This window comes from Notolepis coatsorum (genome assembly GCF_963971535.1).
Source record: "Notolepis coatsorum genome assembly, chromosome: 2".
Classification (NCBI taxonomy): domain Eukaryota; kingdom Metazoa; phylum Chordata; class Actinopteri; order Aulopiformes; family Paralepididae; genus Notolepis; species Notolepis coatsorum.
In genome coordinates this window covers 168,849,892-168,872,304 of record NC_140166.1, presented here as the reverse complement: position 1 = coordinate 168,872,304, position 22,413 = coordinate 168,849,892, and the positions used below count along the sequence as shown (strand labels likewise).

Genomic DNA, 22,413 nt, shown 5'->3' with positions numbered 1-22,413 from the left:
GCCATGTTTTAACCAACATGCTAAGATGAGACCCAGGCTCGCTCGCAGTCACGAAAAGGGCTACATCCCCTTAACAATTGTATTGAGCCGTATTTTACCCATTCTGCAATCTGTTAAATAAAGTTTTCATTAATTCATTCATGAGCGCCATGTTTGAACCAATATGCTAAGATGAGCACTACATGCCATTTGAACCAACATACTAAGATGAGCACTGCCATGTTTGAACCAACATAAGTCATACTAGGGCAATTGAGGATACGTTGTGCACAGCTGGCGCAGCCCGGCTCACAGGCTCAGTGCCGCAGCAGCAGCATCGCCCGGGAGGACCGACCATCTGAGGAGAAGTGTGGGGGCGCTAAGCTGCTTACAACCCGGTCAATCGGCCCCCACGCCCCACGGTTGAGTTGCCGCGAAGAATACATCCGTTATAGTGTCGAAGCATGGGATGTAAAGGGACGTGTCGTTGTTTGACTGTGGTATGATCAAGATAACCTGCCAACAAAAGAAGGTGCGTATAGCAGCCTAAATATAGCCTGTATGATCTCTGCTTCGAACACAACAACACAGGCCGTCATGATGTAGCACAGATTTATTAATAACCTACGCTGTGTGGGGCGATATCTGGAAAGCTACAGCACAAAGTGAAAGAAGCCTTTCTAAAAACCTAGAGTCGGGACGGGTAGCAAAGATCCTCATTTGACTTTATAAAGCGTGACGTTACAGCATAGGACATTGTCGGTAATGAGATTTGTGTTCTTGTTAATTGCGATGTCGCAGTATAGTCTGCTCCGTCTCGGGACATTATTATGGAGCGCTGCTGCAAAGCTATGAAGTAGGCTATGGTGTGAATCGTGTGATTGATTGATTGATTGATTGAACATTTTATTAACAGATTGCAGAATGGGTGCAGTACAGCTCAATACATACAATTGTTAAGGGGATGCAGACCAGAGAGACTTTCGTCTTGTTTACATTAGGGACGGGTCCCCCATTTTCAATTCATCATAACACACGACATACAGATAGACAGTACTGCTACATCCAGGGCCGCCTGGGAGAAATGCGAGGCCCTGTGCGAAATTTAAACGCGAGCCCCCCCCCCCCCCCCCCCTAAAAGATACAAAAAATATATATATAATATAATTTTTTTTTCTTTTCATACAGTCAACTTATTCTTAAATAATAGCGCTGCCCGAGGCTGGGCATGATACAGTCAACATATAGCAAGAGAGAGCGAGAGAGAGCTCTCGTTCTACAGTCAATATACAGTGTTATCGCTGCACAGACCCGGCAATGCATCTGACCCTCCACCAGAGCAAGGCCAGAGAGAGAGAGAGAGAGAGAGAGAGACACACATTGGAAAGAAACAACCCAAAACCAGAGCAAATTGAAATGCTATTTGGCCCTAAACAGAGAGTACACAGTGGCAGAATACCTGAGCACTGTGACTGACTCAATACTAAGAAGATCCTTGACTAGGTACAGACTCAGCGAGCACAGCCTAGCCATCGAGAAAGGCCACCATAGGCAGACCTGGCTCCCAAGCGAAGACAGACCCACTGCACACAAGATGAGGTGGAAACAACCTGCCCACTATACCAAGACATACTTCCCACAAATTGCAAACACCCAAAGAGACTTTGAAAACATCGACAATAACTCAAAACTCCCATACCTAGAAATACAAGAATGTGAAATAAAGCCCATTTGAATTGAAGAGAGAGAGAGATAGATAGAGCATGTCTGTGTGTGTTAGAAAGAGAGAGATAGAGAGAGAGCATGTCTGTTTGTGTGTGTGTTAGAGAGAGAGCATGTATATGTGTGTTAGAAAGAGAGAGAAATATAGAGAGAGAGCATGTCATTTTGTGTGTTAGAGAGAGATATAGAGCATGTCTGTGTGTGTTAGAAAGAGAGAGAGAGAGCACGTGTGTTTGTGTGTTAGAGAGAGAGAGCATGTCTGTGTGTGTGTGTGTTAGAGAGATAGCATGTATGAGAGAGATAAGCAAAGATGAGCCCCTAAAGGATATTCAACTTTTAATGGAAGAACAAAACAGAAGGAAAAGATAACTTCACAAAGGCAACATGAATATACATTGATCCAAAAGGACAAAGATCAACACTTAAATCCAAAGAGAAGAGGGTCTATACCAGAGAAAACAAAGTAGCAAGGAGCCAATGGCCGACATCAGCTAAATAGGCTAACTACAAATAGAGTAGCCAGGTACTGACACCAGGCCACACACCGTTAGCTACTACAACAGCTAGCCGGCCCGTTTGGCTCCCGAGAGAGAGAGAGAGAGAGAGAGAGAGAGAGATATCCACGGCGGGAATAGAATAGAGTGCATTAAAAACTCACCAAACGTCCAAGAGGATGGAGACAACCGCGTGGAGTTGACGAAGTTCATCTGCCGAATGACCGTCCTCTTCATTTTCTCCATCTTGGCATAACAATGCTGCACGCGCTCTCTCTAGGTTAGCTAACGCTAGTTAGCCTTTAGCTAAGCTAGCTACTAGCCGACATCATCATGGCTATCCCGACTGAACCACACGTTAGCACTCTATATTTTAATGTAGCTAAAGCTAACTAGCTGTCCCTGCCTTCAGCTAAGCCTGACTGAACTGTCTAACATGCAACAACTTTCATCTTCAGTCCATCTGCCGAATGACCGTCCTCTTCGTTTTGGCTGGCATAACTAAGCATAACCTCCAAAGCTGCACGCGCGAAGTAGTCAAACGCAGCTGACGCACGCCGGCGTACACCAGGGTTCGAAATTAACGGGGGCTCGGGGGAAAATGCCCTTGAAAATGGACAAAATGCCCCCGAATATCAGTTAAGGGGGGGCAGAAAATGCCCCCGACAGTTTACTAATTATATATATAATTATATATATGATCTACAGTGCGAGCATTTCCCTTGTATTTGGCCCTAATAATATGTGTGTGTGCGCCACCCGGAAAAATCATTTACTCGAGACGAGTGACGATTACAAAACAGCTCCGCTGTTATAATAGTCCCACATTACACAAGGCGCATAAACGTCCAATCACAGTAGTGCCCGAAAACAAAGTCACGGTACCGGCTTAGGCAAGTTATACATTCAGAATCAGACAACGCAAAAAAATCAGCCAGCCATGAAGCCCATTCATTTTTATTTTGAGCAAAAGAGAGACGAGGAGAAAGAGAGGAATCCGGCTGACATGGCTTTTGAAGTGATATTCGCACGTGTTTTTGCGGGTCCAGTCCCCACGGTATGTTGACAGAATTCGCAAAACACCTTATCGACTGAAGCATAAAAGTCATTATGCTGCTCTGGGCCCTGTTTCATGTACGTGGTTCAACTAAGTCGATCAACATGTCCATTATCCAGCTTCAGTTAACCCGATGTTCAAAGCCGGGATTTTCCTGTTTCACAAAGGAGGATTCAGTCTCGTTAACTCAAGCCAGACTTGAGAGTCAGGCTCAAGTCAGGCTAGATGCGCGCTCCCGTTTTAGGTGGAAAGCCAGCACGTATCGATGGCAGAGACCCTGATTCTCAACGGCATTGATTGATTAATTGATTTAAGACTTTATTGACAGATTGCAATAGGCTCAATCGCCTCGCCGACAAGTTAAATGCGTTATCTATAGGCTAATTCTAAGTCCCTCATTACCTCAATCAATCAGATTATATTTCTTTAAACTTGCCTGCTGGATTGAATAATCAAATGAGATCTTGCTAGCGAAAATAACTAGTTAACTGTTATACAGAATTACGAGACGGCTTTCTTGCCCATTGATTGATGTATAGTCAATATTTAACTTATCTCCAATGTGGTCCAACGGGTTGTTCTTTTGACTTCCACACGGACGACCCGGGTTCAAGACCGGGGTCCTTCTTTTTGCAATATAGGAATAATTCAATTTGGTGCACGTTGAGAGCTATATAAAGAATGACATCCTCAATGCATGTAGATTTATAATATTTTAACTTAAAACCAGGCTACTTTGGCGTATAATCATTAATATTATATTCAAAAAAATCATATTGGAAACACGGGGATTTGAACCCCGGTCGGTGGATTGGGAGGCTTGAGCACTACCGCTGGGCCACTGGGCCAGATGGGATAAATTCATTGTTTATACATTAATGAACGAGAGACCCGTGTTTAGAATATCCTTTGTTTTGAATGAAGTTTATCTCTTTATCCTCATTCATTAATGTGACGTCAACGGCTCATTCAATTTCTCAAATCCGTCAAACAGCGCATCTCATCAGACATCTTAATCCCAGTTACAATTAAAATAACCACATCATGTGTACATCGCACGAGCGAGCGCCACCGTCGCCACGGTATATATAACGTGCATTATTTAGGACAAAGTGAATTTAATATCAGCATTTTGGGTCTATTTTACATTTCAAAAGCCCCCTCTGGAAGAATGGAGCACAAAAACGTAATTCAGAATGGTATAATGCAGATCGTAGACTGTGGGAATAGTTTCAGGAAACGGGCTGTCACTTCTTTGCGGGGGCGTGGCGATAGTTCAGGCTAACTTGAACTTGAACTCTGCTTTCGACCAGGCTCAAACTTTTGGATATGTTGTCATGGTGATTTGGAAAATCCAGGTACATGAAATCGGAAAGTCCGGCTAACCCAGTTATCCAGCTAAAGTTATCCGGCTAACTCAGTTATCCAGGTACAAGAAACAGGGCCCTGCTCTGAATTTAGGGCTTAGTGGGGAATTTCTTCCGACGTTAACGTTAACGACGCACCGAAGCAGCTAGACCATTTCTCCGTGTTGTGTGTAACACGCAGCGGTCCTCGCCTCCTCCCTCCTTGCAACAAATGTTCCACCCAAAAACGGAATTTCTATTTCATAATGAATTAAATAATTGTATAAAGAATTTTCAATGTTCTGTCATCTAATAATATATTCCATTACCTTTCCTATCTGTATCAAAGTCAAAATGTTGGTATCATAACAACACTACAACATACAAAAGCAGCTTGACAACCGATATCCTTTGCGTTTGATTGATTGAAAACTTTATTAACAGATTGCAGAATGGGTACAATACAGTACAGCTCAATACACACAAGTTAAGGGGATGCAGACCAGAGAAAGACTTTCGTCTTGTTTACATCAGGGTCCCCCATTTTCAATTCATAGTGTGCACACGCACAGTATAATAATGCATGAGATAAATAGTTAATAAACTCTGTGTTACTTGAATAATTTTCACTGTGCTCCTAAATTTCTTTGTGTGCTCCTAAATTTTTATTTAGATTTTATTTATTAACATTTTATTTAGGAGCACATGTGCTCCTTGGGAAAAAGGTTAGCGTAGAGCCCTATATATGGAGACATTAACATTACATTATCAAACATAGGGACGAAGACTGTAAAAAAAAAGTGTCAACAATGTTTTATAATCCTTATGTTAATTTTCATCATAAAAATTCAGTGCCCCCGAAATACAAAAAAAAGCCCCCGAAAATCAATTAAGGGGGGCAAAAAAAGCCCTTGAAAAAAAATGTTAATTTCTAACCCTGGCGTACACATGATGTAACCCCTCCCTTCATTGAAACCAATAGTATGTCTGCTGCAGAGCCCCAGAGCTCCAATAGTGAGTATGTCTGCTGCAGAGCCGCAGAGCCAGGAGCATTCTACAAACATGTCTAATGTGAAATATATAAGCATATAAGCAAAACTAGATTCTAGGTCTGTGATGAAAAAGGGCCTCGCGGGAAGGGGGGCCTCACAAAAAAAAAAAAATTCTTTATTTTTTTTTGTGCAAGGCCCCCCTTCCCGCGAGGCCCTGTGCGACCGCACTGCTCGCACACCCCCTGAGGCGGCCCTGGCTACATCTATACATTTATGACATACCAGATTTGCAAATACAGTACTGTTTGTGATACAAAAAGTGTCCAGAAAACGTAGAAACTGTACATTGGAGGAGGTTGGGTGTGGGGTGGGGTTGGGGGGGAGGGGGGACTGTACATTGGGGGGGGGGGGGGGTTGGGTAGGGGGTGAGTGGGGGACACTGTACACTGTACATTGGAATACTGACAAAGCCATACTTGGTCATTTACTGTATACAACTGGGTTAGGACATTTGTAGGGGCCAGTTTAGAATTGCAGTCTCCCGTAGGTGTTCTTTGAGAGTGTTTTTGAACGTGGGTTGTTCTGAAGGGCCAGATTAACACTGAGAATCTACGTTTATTATTTTGTATAACTTGTATATTATTTATATATATAAGCTATATACCTTTAAGCTTCCGTTTGAATCATAGTATTATTCGCTCGCCTCTTTGGGCCCCGCCCTTGACATTGGCGGCGCCAGCAGTCGCGCCCCCCAGACAAGTTCAAAGACGTGTCCGGGCAAGTTCAGACATGCCCTAAGCAGGCGCATTGATTCCGGACAAGTAATTCGGTGGCGCCTTAGAAATCACTCTGAGTATATATATTGTAGATGGCGCAAGCAGCCGCGGTGTGTGAACCGCAGTGAAACCTAAACACGTGAAGTGAAAGCAGTGAACCGAGAAGTAACCTAACAGCAGAACGAGTGGACATGTGAGCAGTGGAAGCCTACCCGCGGTGTATCGTTACGGATAGCTAGTAGCTACTTAGATACGACCATAATATTGTAGAACCATTATTGGTGTATTATAGTGACTTGTGTAAGCGAAGTAACGTGGAGAAGAGCATAGTTAAGACCATCGGCGCTTGGATCTAACTACACCTGAAGACCTTCATCGGGCTAGCTTCTAGGACCAACGAAGCTAGCTAGCTATCATCACTGCCGTCGGGCTTTGGATTAAGAGCTATTACCCTGCCATCGGGCACTTGGATTACAAGGACTGGATCCGTACGAGACTCCCTTTTCTTCAGTGACCGCAGGAGTATCCGACTATTCTTCAATTCCTCTGGAGCTTACCACTCCGTGGGGGAAATCATTGTCTCCAGCTATACCCCTCGCTTTGCCTTGTATCGCCTTCTCACTCCATGCAGAGCTCCGGTCGAGTATTCTTAACCTAGGAATTATTCATTCCCCTTGACTTTGATACTCTGACATTCTACTATCATTTCACTATTAAAAGAGCAACGTACTAATTCAGTTGTATATTGATATTGCTATTAAAATACTGTAAACGTGATCTCTTTGTCCCGTGCCGTCAATTGAGTGTCTGCCATATTTAACTAACTGTACTGTCTGGCAAGTAATAATATTTAGTAGTGGTTTAATCTAAACAATCTTTAATACAGTCCGGGTTTTGTAACCCCTCAGTTACAATTGGTCCTTCGAGCCGGAGGGTATCAGTAATAATAATCATATTAATAATAATATGGCCAGCGGCGGACACTCTCCAATCGGCTCTCCCCCACTAGAGCGCCCTAGGCGCCAGTGTCAGCCCCCTCCACACTTGGAGAACTACGCTGTAGACCTACCTCCTAGCTTATCTAAAAGGACGTTAAGCAAGGATAAAATTTGTAGCTTAAGTATGCCCAACCTTATCGACCTGTCAACCCCACCGGTAGAGACCCAAGCTAGTTTAAGTGAAACTGACTTAGCTCACGGGGGGGGGACAAGCGGGACATGACTTGACTATGCCCATAGACCACCGCGCCCCCGAGATGGACCTCGGAGCGCAAGAAGATAAAGACCGCGCCTCCGAGATGGACCTCGGAGCGCAAGAAGGTACAGAACGCGCCCCCGAGATGGACCTCGGAGCGCAAGAGGATAAAGAATGCACCCCCGAGATGGACCTCGGCGCGCACCAGAGAAAAGAGCACCGCGCCCCCGAGATGGACCTCGGAGCGCGGGAGAAGATAAAGTACAGCGCCCCCGAGATGGACCTCGGAGCGAGTAAAGAGACCAGGTCACCGCCAAGCCCTGCCAACTCCAGATCACCATCATCAGCGTCATCCCCAAGTGAGGCCGACCAGAGGCTAGCGCAAGTCCTGATCGCCACACTGGCAGCTTCAGCCGAAAGAGACCGCCTCCATGGTGAGCGTGACCGCCTCCAGGCGCAACAAGAAAGTGAACGTGAACACTCCAGAGTGGAAGAGAGACGTCTCCAGGCGCAACAAGAGGGTGAGCGTAACCGCCTCCAGAGTGAGCGCGAACATCTCAGACTGGAAGAGAGTCGCCTTCAGGCTGACGCCACAATGACCATCAGACTGGAAGAGAGGCGCCTCCAGGCTGAAGAAAACATGGAGCGAGACCGCGCCAATGCACAGCGTGACGCAGCCAATGTGCAGCGCGAGGCACAGCGCGACGCAGCCAATGCACAGCGTGAGGCGGAGCGAGACCGTCTACAAGCACAAATGATGGAGCAAGCGCTCCAGAGGGTGACTCCCCACTCCTCCACCCGGAGCTCCCGGAGATCATCACGACACGGGTCGAGGGCACCTTCCCCTCCCCGACCAATCTACACGGGACCCAGCCTACGGGAAGAACCTGCTTACGTTGCAGAGAAGCTAACCAAGCGACTACAAAGCCTAGCGGAGGACGAGGGAGGACAGAAAGCCCACCCGCACGCACCCATCTCAGACCAGGAGGAACAGTGCAGCCCCGGTCTCAGCCCCGACGCGCGGCGTTATGAACCCCCAACCCGTCCCAGTGGGGAGTTTGAGCAACAGCCAGCACCGAGGAATAGTGCCTGGGGGCCCGGTCTCTGGTTCCCACCCAGCACGACCCCACGTACGGGGAGACTCGCCAAGGAGGCCTCTCCCCCTACGCGCATCAGTGTCACAGCCATCCATGGCATCCTACAGTGGGACACCCACATTCCCCGACTTCACAAGAGAAGACAGAGCGCAGTATACCGAACTGCGCATGTGCCTAGAGACAATTATGTCCGGAGTACAGGACGAGTCCTACAAGTATGCCATCCTCCTTAAGCACCTCAAGGTAACCAGAGCGCACAACATAGCGCTGGCATACTCCAATTCACAGACTCCCTATTCCGATGCCCTGGTGGCCCTAGACGCACGTTATGGACGTACATGGGACTATGTCATTCAGGAGATACGTGAGATTGAACGTCTCCCCCCGGCTAGAGACAACCGAGCACTGGACGACCTATCCGTCAAAGTACAATCCCTGGTAGGGATGCTCGGGTCCCAACGAGAGAAGGGGATGTACGAGTTGTACGCCAACTCCAACGTGGAGCGCATATTGGAGAAGCTCCCCCCATTCCGCCAGGAACATTTTCGGCGGCAAAGAAACTATCGTGACCCAAATGGCCCAGAACAGTCACTCCTGGACCTTGCTGACTTCCTAGCCAGGGAGGTTAGCAGCCTAAGAATAGACACCTTCGCATGGGGTGGCTTGAACATTAAAGAGGGACCGAGAAGGTTTAAAGACCAAAGCAGGCCCATCACCGTGATGCACCAAGCCGAGGCGGGGTCACGGCAGACGAGTCACAACCCCCACGCCAAGGAGAAATGGAAGATTGTCTGTCAATATTGCGACAGTGAACACTGGCTGTCACAATGCGAAGCATTCAAGAAACTGACTACAGCCGAAGTAAGTCAGTGGCTTAAAGATAACCGCAGCTGCTTCCGTTGCGCGCGCGGCCACATGGCAGCAGAATGCCGCCTTAAGAAGAAGTGTGGCAAGTGTGACGGCGCCCACCTCGAAGCACTGCACGAGAGCAACAAGCGCCCACCAGAAGACCAAAGTAGGCCCATCACAGTGATGTACCAGGCCGAGTCGGTGTCACAACAGAAGAGTCACAACCCCCCCGCCAAAGAGGAATGGATAATGGAGGTTCCAGAATTCAAGATCACATGTTTTTACTGCCACGGCGGACACTGGCTGTCACAGTGCGACGACCACAAGAAACTGACCCCCGCCGAAATGGATCAGCGGCTTACGGCTAACACGCATGACGCCGCTTACTGCAAATCACTACACAAGGTCCACAAGAGAAGATTAGCTCTACAACGCGACCAGGGAACAGAAGTGCTCCACATCGACCCCGCGAATAGTGGGAGCCCCAGAGTGCTCATCAAGGTAGTACGAGTACTCCTCAGCCACGGAGACAAGGTACTCGACACCTACGCCGTCCTCGATGACGGGTCGGAGAAGACACTCCTCCTCACCTCCGCCGCGACCCAGTTGGACCTGCGGGGCCCAGAGGAGACGATGACCCTCCGTACCATTAGTCGAGACTTAAAGACAATAAAAGGTGAAAACGTCTCGTTCACCATAGCAGCGATCGACCACCCTGAGAAGCGGTACAGCATCAACAAGGCGCTCATGAGCTACGACATAGGTTTGTCACGCTACGATTACCCCATCCCACAGCTGATGGAGAAGTACGACCACCTACGCCTACTGCACATACCGCTCATCAGCGGAGCTACGCCGACCCTACTCATTGGCTCCGACCACGCGGACCTCATTGTCCCAATCAAGGCGGCCCACATCGGACCCAAAGGATGCCCAGCCGCGGTTAAGACCCGACTGGGGTGGACGCTCCAGGGCCCCCTCTTCGGACCTGCCAGCCAACCAACGTCCACACGCTGCCTTTACACCAAGGTGAGTGACACAGACAACACTCTCTTACAGCCCGTTGAGAGGCTATGGACACTAGACGCGATGCCATTCAAGACCGAACGCAAGATGGTTCGGCCCAAAGAGGACAAGTACGCCATCGCTCTACTAGATCAGAAGACTACGAGAGTCAAGGTCGACGGAGTGTTCAGATACGCAACCCCACTCTTGAAGCGGGCGAAGATGCCGGTGAGAGAACCGTGGGCCAAGGAGCAGGGCTGGGAAGACCCCATACCCGAGTACCTAGCTACCCCATGGAGAGAGTGGGAGGGTGAACTTGTCTCACTCCGCGAGGTGGCCATCCCGCGGAGTCACTTCCCCCCTACCGTGCGACTGGAGAAGTGTCAGACAGACCTGCACGTCTTCAGCGACGCCTCAGAAGTGGCGTACGGAACAGTGGCCTACCTGAGGGCTCAAGAAGAGGGAGTTCTGAACTCCACGCCCCTCAGCTACGCTCCAAGCGTCGTAGCTGACATCGAACCCATCACCCCAAACCACCTCTTGATGGGGCGGCCGGACCCGGCCCTTCCTCAGACGGTGTACAGACAGGACGAGAGGAACGGACGGAGGATGTGCAGACACAGCCAAGTACTGATCGACCAGTCTTGGGCCCGCTTCCTCCTACGCTACCTACCCTCCCTTCCAGCCCGTCAGAAGTGGGTAAAAGACAGGGACAACCTGACAGTGAATACCGTCGTAATGATAATAGACCAGTCACTACCCTGAGCTACGTGGCCGGCCGGCCGTGTGAGCAGAGTGATTACTGGTTCCGATGGGAAGGTCAGAGCGGCAGAAGTCATCGTCCAAGGGCGGACCTACACCAGACCTGTGGCTAAGTTGATAGAGCTGCCGGAGATCCCTGACTCCCCTGACGACGATTATGACCCACTGACTTTGTAGATTGTGTTTTCCAACTCCCCATAACACAGTATGGAGAAGTTGACTTGACATTAATATTAATCTGTGCCCATTTATTTACTAATTAGGTGCGGACTAATTAGGAGGCGGCTGTTCTGAAGGGCCAGATTAACACTGAGAATCTACGTTTATTATTTTGTATAACTTGTATATTATTTATATATATAAGCTATATACCTTTAAGCTTCCGTTTGAATCATAGTATTATTCGCTCGCCTCTTTGGGCCCCGCCCTTGACATTGGCGGCGCCAGCAGTCGCGCCCCCCAGACAAGTTCAAAGACGTGTCCGGGCAAGTTCAGACATGCCCTAAGCAGGCGCATTGATTCCGGACAAGTAATTCGGTGGCGCCTTAGAAATCACTCTGAGTATATATATTGTAGATGGCGCAAGCAGCCGCGGTGTGTGAACCGCAGTGAAACCTAAACACGTGAAGTGAAAGCAGTGAACCGAGAAGTAACCTAACAGCAGAACGAGTGGACATGTGAGCAGTGGAAGCCTACCCGCGGTGTATCGTTACGGATAGCTAGTAGCTACTTAGATATACAACCCTAATATTGTAGAACCATTATTGGTGTATTATAGTGACTTGTGTAAGCGAAGTAACGTGGAGAAGAGCATAGTTAAGACCATCGGCGCTTGGATCTAACTACACCTGAAGACCTTCATCGGGCTAGCTTCTAGGACCAACGAAGCTAGCTAGCTATCATCACTGCCGTCGGGCTTTGGATTAAGAGCTATTACCCTGCCATCGGGCACTTGGATTACAAGGACTGGATCCGTACGAGACCCCCTTTTCTTCAGTGACCGCAGGAGTATCCGACTATTCTTCAATTCCTCTGGAGCTTAATACTCCGTGGGGGAAATCATTGTCTCCAGCTATACCCCTCGCTTTGCCCTGTATCGCCTTCTCACTCCATGCAGAGCTCCGGTCGAGTATTCTTAACCTAGGAATTATTCATTCCCCTTAGGCCTGCCGCGATAAGCAATAAATCGATTAATTGCCGCGATAATTAAAATTAATGCAATGATTTTGACGGGCGTGATTAATTGCTATTTGCACGTTTGTTTTAATGAGGCGGAACCAGTCCAGTACCCCTCGTCAGTCACTCCGTGTGGGGGGCCGCTGGCCTTACTACAGAGCACAGCACGGGAGCTCTGTGGGGCACTAGCAACGCCACATATAGCTTAACTACATTTCTCAATAGTGTTGCTCCTTTTAACCAAATAGCGTTCTTTGTAGTGTAACGTTAGCTATTTTTAGACCCAAGTAGTTACTCGCTACTGCCCGGAGAAACTGGACTGCTAAATAAAGATTAAAGATCTAGTGTTGATGCTCATTCAATGCCAACAACATTAGCTAAATAGCTAACAAACAAAATACAACGTATAGCATAGCTACAACACAGAATAACGTTAATACAATTACATGCATCATTGTTTACAATGAACGGGTGGGACTAGTCAAAGGACTGGACACGGGGACAAGTTAAACATGAATAAATTTATTATAACAGGTAATCGAGTTGCGCTCCCGTGCCTACGCACCACAGGGCTATTCTATTCTATACGGCTTTGACGCTTCCTCCTCATCGTTGATTGCCTGTAGTAGCTGCATCTAACGTTAGTAGCTAACGTTAAAACTAACCTAAAGTTAGTTGCTCACCAACAATCTCAACATTTGTTTTATCATTAGCTCAAAAACACAGAACCGGACGAGATGCTGCTAGGATAATAACAACAATACTTCCGCTCCGGTCGGTGGGCTTCAAAATAAAAGTCTAAAACCGGAAAAGACGGAGCGGTGGGCTTTAAAATAAAAGTTTTGGGAAATAAATTTCTCAAAAAAATATTCTCTAACCGGTCGCAATAATATCGCTTATCGCGATATTTTCGGGGGCAATTAATCGCCCAGCAAAATGTGTTATCGTGGCAGGCCTAATTCCCCTTGACTTTGATACTCTGACATTCTACTATCATTTCACTATTAAAAGAGCAACGTACTAATTCAGTTGTATATTGATATTGCTATTAAAATACTGTAAACGTGATCTCTTTGTCCCGTGCCGTCAATTGAGTGTCTGCCATATTTAACTAACTGTACTGTCTGGCAAGTAATAATATTTAGTAGTGGTTTAATCTAAACAATCTTTAATACAGTCCGGGTTTTGTAACCCCTCAGTTACATGGGTAGTGATTCACATTCCTTTACAGCTTTGGGTAGGGCGTTCCACATTGATGTGGCATAATTGCGAAACGTGTTTAGTCCCTTGTTTGAGCCGAATCTGGGTTTAACATGATTTATGGAGCTCCCTCTGGTGTTGTGATCGTGGTATTCACTGACCTTTGGGAAGTATTTTGACATGTACATGGGTACCTTGGTCGTGTAGTGTATCTTGTAGACCAGGCCCATTGCAAGTTGCTGTACTCTGTCGTCTACTCTAAGCCATCCTAGGTTGTCAAAGTGGGTAGGGGTGAGGTGGGTTATAGGAGTCAGGTCAAGCAGTAGTCTGACTAGTTTGTTTTGAGATGTTTGTAATTTTGTTTTTAGTGCCTTTGAGGTGCTTTGGTACCATGAGGTGCAAGCATAGTCGTAGTACCCTTGAATGAGTGCTCCTGCTAGAGTCTTCAGGGTATTCTTGTTTACCAGAGAGGAGATCCGGTACAATAATTGAGTTCGTTGGTTGACTTTTTTTATTACATTGGATGCCATTTTGTCACAGGAAAGATTAGCCTCTAGGATGGAACCCAGGTAGGTAATTTCATCTTTCCTTGTGACAATATTGTCACCCACTGTAACTGAGAAGCCGTCGGTCTTGCTGAGTTTGTTATTTGAACCGAAGAGAATGCTCTCTGTTTTGCGTAATGATAGTTTGTTATCGGCGAGCCATATGCAGATTTTGCCTAGTTCCGAGCTGTGGGTTTTTTCAACCTGTAACTTGTTCTTGTCAGAGACCAGCAGGGCTGAGTCGTCCGCAAACAGGAACAAGTTGCAGTCACAAGCTGATGACATGTCATTTGCATAAATTAGGAACAGTAGCGGTCCTAGTATGCTTCCTTGTGGAACACCACAGCTCACTGGGAGGGGGGGGGATAGGGTACCGTTTACCTCCACCATCTGTTCTCTCCCCTCCAGGTAGGATTGTATCCAGCTCACTGATAGACTATCAAAACCAATTGCTTTTAGCTTGTCAATCAGAATGGTGTGATTGACAGTGTCGAAGGCCTTTTGTAGGTCCAGCATGACCACGCCGCAGTATTTGCCCGCGTCCACCTCTTGTTTGCTCTTGTGTGCTATGGATAGGGTTTGTTTAGCTATGCCTCCTATATGGTTTGTTTTGCTATGCCTCCTACATCATACAAACCCCATAGGAGGCATAGCGAAACAAACCATATACTGTATATGGTTTGTTTTGCTATGCCTCCTATGGGGTTTGTTATACTATGCCTCCTATGGGGTTTGTCTCCGAGTCCTATGGGGTTTGTTTTGCAATAATATTGTATGTAAAATAATGCCATATTCTGTGTAACTACAATTTGATTAATATTACTAATTCTATATATGTATATATAATTATACTGTATACATAGGCTATTCGTCTCCTTTTGTTTGGTAAATATATGACCAAATAACCAACTTTCTATTTAGATTTTTTAACAACCAACACGACTCGAGACATTATTTTGTGAATCATTTTCTTTATCTTTCTATAGCCAAAGGGCCACGCTATTGTCATGAATTCCCCTGCTACTCTGTTTGTGCAGGCCTACCTTGTTTTGCTTGTATTATGTTGTCTTTGCTGTGTAATTGTATAGATTTCCCCCCTAATAAAAACAATTACACAAGTTGTCACCTGAAATAGGCTACTGACATGTAATTGCCTTGCTTAGCCTAGCCCACACAGTTTAATCAAGTCAGTTAAATGTCAGTAAGATCTACCACAACACACCATGATGCTAAATGGTGATGTTGCATTATGTGTTGAGATTTGATTGTAAATAATGACAATGATGGTAAATAATGCTAAATAATTTATGTAGGTCTATAGGGGATAACCTCTGCCTGACCCCGGAAAAGGCAGGTCGTGTCTATTGTACCACACAGACTCAATGAGGAATTCAATGAGCCCAATACAATTATGAACTCTTTCAATCTAAATTTTTTTCTTTTTTGCTTGATAGTCCACTGTAGACTCTCATATATCAAAATGTCTACATATTATTAATATATCAATAGTGTCAGTAACTTGTCACAAAACAGTTGACGGTCAACAGGTCATCACTTGTAAACTCAACCGTTCCTACTATCTACTGTATAAATAAAAAATAAAACAAAGTCTGTTGAAACAACCCTGTTGACAGTCTACTGATGGTAAGTTGAAAGTCTAGAGACTACCCACAGTCAGTCGACACAATTCATCACACCGGCAATACGTTATCCGCAATGAATTTTGATCTCCATGCCAAAATATTTCAAACAATGTAGCCTAAGCTTCTGCCGACAGGCCAAATACAGTGGTGGTCAATATAGGAATGGTGTCTGTGTTTTCTCTGAAAGTAGGCACGGCCCGCAAAAAAAGCCAAAGTACCCGGATGTGCCGGTCTGATGAACTGATAAGATGTAGATAGTCTATATGGACTAAATTATAATGAGAACTAAATAATAATAAAGCGTGAGGCTGTTTCCTATTGTTCATTATCAAAGCAATGTAGCGCTTGCCGATTGGTGCTAAGAACAGCAGGGCGGGTGCAAGCGATGTGACGTAATTGGCAGACGCGACTGTCAATCAAAATGATTCTGTTCTGCCGTCTGATGAATGAAAACGTTATTAACAGATTGCAGCATGGGTACAATACAGTACAGCTCAATACAACAACAGTCAACAGTGGACTGGAGGATGCAGACCAGAGAAAGACTTTCGTCTTGTTTACATCAGGGTCCCCCATTTTCAATTCATCATATTTCATATCTAAATCATATAATATCTCATTGCTAAATATATGCAATATATAATCTAATAATCCAATAATCTAAATCTAATATATAATATAAAAATGCTAAATGCATGGGTATTTTATTTTGTCTTTAATGTTAGCTTGCAAACTCAAATACTGTCTTGGTAAGCCTCATAATGAATTGTTTGGGGAAAAAAAGAAAAACATCGTGATGCGTATCGTGTATCGCCGAAAGGTCAGAAAATATCGTGATATCATATTTAGGCCATATCGCCCAGCCCTAATTTCACCCATCTAATGAACACACTAGACTAGACAAATATCAAGATGTATCCATCAGTGGACCAATTGCATGCTTTTGCAGAGGACAAGAAGCCTTCAGTCGACTGCTTCAGACATTAAGCACCCCCCACAGCCCAAATGAAAAGAAAAAAAAAACTTTAAAAATATTATATATTTTTTTTTTTTTTTTTTTTTAGTCGACCAATAGTCGACTAACGGCAAATTTTGGCCAATCCTAGTCGACCATCCAAATCCTTAGTCGGGGACAGCCCTAAAGCAATGGAACCCTCATTAAAAAAAACTGTACAGGCCACTATATAGACATCACATTTAGGGCTGACCTTCGAAGCTTTTTTTTGCAATCGAAGCTTCGGGGCCGAGCTTCGGTTTTAATTCGAAGCTTAAAAAAAAAAAAAAAAAAAAATTATTTATTTATTTATTTTTATCTTATGTTGTGGGACTTGTACAGCACTTTGGTAAACTTTGTTGTTTTTAAATGTGCTCTATAAATAAAGTGGATTGGATTAATTAATTAAGTAGCCCCTTTCGTGACTGTGACGCAGCTAACAAGGTTTCACTCGGCTGTGTGATTTAATTCAAGGTGGATCGCTGTTGTCGTTTGAACAACTTCAGATTTCATGGGAACTACCAATCCCCCAAATCAAGAATGTTTAAGATGAATGAAGTAGGGCTGGGCGATATGACCAAAAACGTTATCGCGATAAAATTATAAAATTATTTTCATATAACTCGATATCGATAATTATCGTCGATATAATGTCTGTCAAGTTTAATTAACTTATTATGCCCGGCGCCGATACGCGGGCTGACTTGTTTTGCTGCTGTGAATGTCTCGAGAGTCGAATTGATGTCGTCATCAGTCCGCGCACGTTAGCAGAGCGGAGTATCTCAAGCGGAGTATCTCATGACTCAAAAATGACCCTAAAATACTCTGTTCCGCCCAATTCATTGCAACGACGTCCACCGTATACCCCACACTACTATAACAGTTACCCTCAGAATTCAAAACACACACCAACTCGGCAGGTAACCTGTGAAATAGCGGCGTGCAAGCTAATTATCCATAGCCAGCCCCGTTTCCAAGCGGAGTATTTCATGACAATGTACTAAAAAATGACCCTAAAATACTCTGTTCCGCCCAATTCATTGCAACGACGTCCACCGTATACCCCACACTACTATAACAGTTACCCTCAGAATTCAAAACACACACCAACTCGGCAGGTAACCTGTGAAATAGCGGCGTGCAAGCTAATTAGCCATAGCCAGCCTTGTTTACCGAGTCCTACCTCCTTCCGGGTCTCCTTCCTCTATCGGCCATCTCCTTCACCGATTGGTTGTTAGTGCGTGTGCTCATATCCAAGCTTGGAAAATCGATATATCGAAACTTTGCGACCACGTTTCATGTTTATTTCGAGGAAATAATTTATCGCGATAGTTATCGTTATCGTTTTATCGCCCAGCCCTAGAATGAAGTAAGATTTTGATTATTTGAAATATGGCCTGTGTAGACTAAACTATGCACAGAATTATGTCAGTCTACAAGGTCCGGATTCTACATGGTCCGGCAATGTAGACCTTGTAGACTCCACTACAGACCAATTATCAGTGAATGTTCTTGCATTTTTAAGAAGGGCTACTTCCACAAAAAAACAAATAACTCACCAAAACATCTCAGTAGCACCTTATCTAAATGTTCTATTTCATATATGGAGATTCATATTTATTTATGTATTGCATGCATTTCTACATTTTATTTCCTATTTTGTTTATTCATCCCAGTATCTTTCTTTCTTATGTGTGGAATTCTACAAGGCATGTAGGTGTATATGTGCTTGAGGATGATATCCTTCAAACAGGCAATAGTGATGATATAATTTGGGCAGTGCTGAGCTGGGTTACTTTCCTCCAGTGTATTAGTCCCCCGCCCCCACCCAATGGCCCCACACACACACACACACACACACACACACACACACACACACACACACACACACACACACACACACACACACACACACACACACACACAAATCGAAGTACATTTTTTTTATTAATTTCTTTAAAAAAGAAATGTAAACTTCGATTTTTTTTTTATGTTTGAAGCTTGTGCCATCGAACGAAGCTTCAAAGCTTCGAAGTATTTAAGACAGCCCTAATCACATTACAGACATAACATTACAGACATCACATTATAGATATCACATTACAGACATCACATTTCAAGTGCTGGGATACAATTCCTACATTCAAATAAGATTAAAGCCCTAAAATAGTAGTATGCCTATGCGACAAAACAGATAGCATATCTAATTTTATATTTTTTTTTACATCCCCTGCAGGAATGTTCACTCTCACAGAAGTAGCCTCCCTGAATGACATCAAGCCAACCTATCGAATACTGAAACCATGGTGGGACGTCTTCATGGACTACCTCGGTGTCGTCATGCTGATGTTGGCGATATTCTCCGGAACGATGCAGCTGACCAAAGACCAAGTGGTCTGCCTTCCCATCCTGGAGCAGCCTCCCGAGGGCACGGAGGGGGGGGGGCACTCGATACTCGGGTCGGTGGAGGAAGCCGCTGCCAGCGCTTGGAACGGAGAGCGCCAGGCCAACGTGAACGCGGAGCCACTGATGACTAAAGAGCTGCACGATAGCATTGTCCACGACATTCAGTTTTCACAGTCGAGTGACTTCGGCAAGCCTCACCCGACAGGAGTCAGAACCAACCTGGACTTTCAGCAGTATGTCTTTGTCAACCAGATGTGTTACCACATCGCTCTTCCCTGGTACTCCAAGTACTTCCCCTACCTTGCTCTCATACACACCATAGTACTAATGGTCAGCAGCAACTTCTGGTTCAAATACCCAAAGACGAGTTCGAAAATAGAGCATTTTGTTTCGATATTGGGCAAGTGCTTCGAGTCGCCCTGGACAACCAAAGCGCTGTCGGAGACCGCATGCGAGGACTCGGAGGAGAACAAGCAGAGGTTGGCCGGTGCCTCCGCCCTTAAGAAGCATTTCTCAACCAGTAGCGAGGAGGGAAGTCCGAACCAGTCCACCCCGATGCTCACAAAATCTGGGGTCAAGTTTTCTGCCGAGAAGCCTGTGATTGAAGTTCCATGCATGACTATATTGGATAAGAAGGACGGTGAGCAGGCAAAGGCCCTGTTTGAAAAAGTAAGGAAGTTCCGCGCACACGTAGAGGACAGCGACATGATTTACAAGCTCTACGTGGCACAATCCATGATCAAAACCGTGAAATTCATTTTGATCCTGTGCTACACGATGACGTTCGTTGCCGCGATAGATTTTGATCATCTGTGTGAGCCCGGGATAAAACATTTGACCGGGTACGCTAAATTCAAATGCACACATAACATGGCCTTCATGTTGAAGAAACTCCTCGTTAGCTATATTGCTCTTATTTGTGTTTATGGCACGGTCTGTATTTACACTCTCTTCTGGCTCTTCAGGCGACCCCTCAAGGAGTATTCCTTTGAGAAAGTGAGAGAGGAGAGCAGCTTCAGTGACATACCCGACGTCAAGAACGACTTTGCGTTCCTTCTACATATGGTCGATCAGTACGACCAGCTGTACTCTAAGCGCTTCGGCGTCTTCCTCTCGGAGGTCAGCGAGAACAAGCTACGGGAGATCAGCTTGAACCACGAGTGGACCTTCGAGAAGCTGCGGCAGCACGTGACCCGCAACGTTCAGGAGAAGATGGAGCTGCATCTCTTCATGCTGTCGGGAGTGCCAGACGCCGTGTTTGACCTCACCGATTTGGAGATCCTGAAACTGGAACTGATCCCCGAGGCCAGGATAACGGCAAAGATCTCGCAGATGACCAACATTCAGGAGCTGCACTTTTATCACTGTCCTGCCAAAGTTGAGCAGACTGCTTTCATTTTTCTACGTGACCATCTCCGGTGCCTTCATGTCAAATTCACTGACGTCGCGGAGATCCCTACCTGGGTGTACTTGTTGAAGAATCTAAGGGAACTGTACTTGGTTGGTAATCTGAATTCTGAAAACAACAAAATGATCGGACTCGAGTCTCTCAGAGACCTGAGGCACTTGAAGATTTTGCATCTCAAAAGCAACCTAACGAAGGTCCCGACGAACATAACTGACCTCGCCCCGCACCTGGTCAAGCTGGTCGTTCATAACGACGGTACAAAACTCCTGGTGCTGAACAGTTTGAAGAAAATGATGAACCTAGGAGAACTGGAGCTTCACAACTGTGAACTGGAGCGAATCCCCCACGCCATCTTCAGCTTGACGAACCTGCAGGAACTCGACCTCAAGTCCAACAACATTCGCACCATCGAGGAGGTCATCAGCTTTCAGCATCTCAAAAGGCTGATTTGCCTCAAACTCTGGCACAATAAGATAACTAGCATTCCGCTGTCGATAAGCCACGTCAAGAACCTGGAGTCGCTTTACCTTTCACACAACAAACTGGAGTCTCTGCCCTCGCCGCTATTTAATCTCCCCAAGTTGAGGTACCTTGACGTCAGTCATAACTCTATAGTAGTGATACCACTGGAGGTCGGGTTCTTGCAGAACCTGCAACATTTCGCCATCACGGGCAACAAGGTGGAGGTGGTGCCCAAGCAGCTGTTCAAGTGCACCAAGCTGAGGACACTGTGCCTCGGCCACAACTGCATCTCCACGCTTCCGGAGAAGATAAGCCAACTGGTGCAGCTGACGCACCTGGAGCTGAAGGGAAACTGTCTGGACCGCCTGCCCGCCCAGCTCGGCCAGTGCCGCCTCCTCCGCAGGAACTGCCTGACCGTGGAGGACCACCTCTTCGATTCGCTCCCCTTGGACGTCAAGGAGGGCATCAACCAGGAATCCAGTGTTGCTTTCACCAACGGGGTGTGAATGTGGACGAAATTGAGCGTATTCACGCGGTGACAGCTCTTCTGCTCTTAAACGACCAACGTGTGAATATGGTCAGTGGTGTAGCCCACTTGTTTTAATCCAAACATTTCACATTGTACATTTTGCATGTCATGAAAGAAAGCTTGTGCTCAGGGCAGGTACCTGTCTTTTTACAGTTTATGGGTGGGTTTACATCCTATAGATAACACTGTGTATATTAGCTAGGTAACACAAGAACCTTTTTTTTTTCTTTTCTTTTTTTATGAGTAGGCCTACCTACCTCCAGGTACTAATTAGGGATGCACCGAAATTTCGGCCACCGAAAGTTTTCGGCCGAAAATGACCAAAAATGGCCTTTCGGCTTTTGGCCGAAAGAGTTTTTTCACCGAAAATATATCACCGAAACAGAAACAACCTGTAACCTAACGCGTGTTGTTGTGATGTCATCAAAACGTGGCTTCAGTCATTACATGCGCGCTGTTTCTATGTGTCGCGCTGTTTCTATGTAAACTCAGCGCGCAACGCGTCCAATAAATGCGTCTTTAACATGCTTTATATCCTTATTTACTATATGCCCGTCGCGGTTAACTTAAGAGGGGGGATTGTGTTTCTCACATTGACGCTGTCTGTCGTTGATAATATAATCTGAAGAGCATTATTATTATTATCATTCTCGAGAATACACGTTGCGCGTCTACTGTGCCAAAGTCAGGAGAGCACATTCATCTGCGGACTAGAAAGGTGCGCTCAGTAGAGCACAGATGTCCGCCACTTGACTTGGAATTAATGTACTGTATGCA

The 22,413-nt window shown here is 45.8% G+C and overlaps 1 protein-coding gene across 1 annotated transcript; it reads left to right on the top strand.

Annotated features, from left to right (window-relative positions):
* The first annotated feature begins 382 nt into the window (after positions 1-382).
* Positions 383-21,924, top strand: lrrc8db (leucine rich repeat containing 8 VRAC subunit Db). Its single transcript, XM_084308906.1, has 2 exons — positions 383-511; positions 19,068-21,924. Exon 2 carries the CDS (start codon positions 19,070-19,072, stop codon positions 21,611-21,613), a length of 2,544 nt encoding a protein of 847 aa, XP_084165032.1. The 5' UTR covers positions 383-511; positions 19,068-19,069; the 3' UTR covers positions 21,614-21,924.
* The last annotated feature ends 489 nt before the right edge of the window (positions 21,925-22,413 follow it).

Excerpts from the sequence above, each read along its gene's own strand:
- lrrc8db (XM_084308906.1), top strand. The coding sequence starts at position 19,070 with ATGTTCACTCTCACAGAAGTAGCCTCCCTGAATGACATCAAGCCAACC.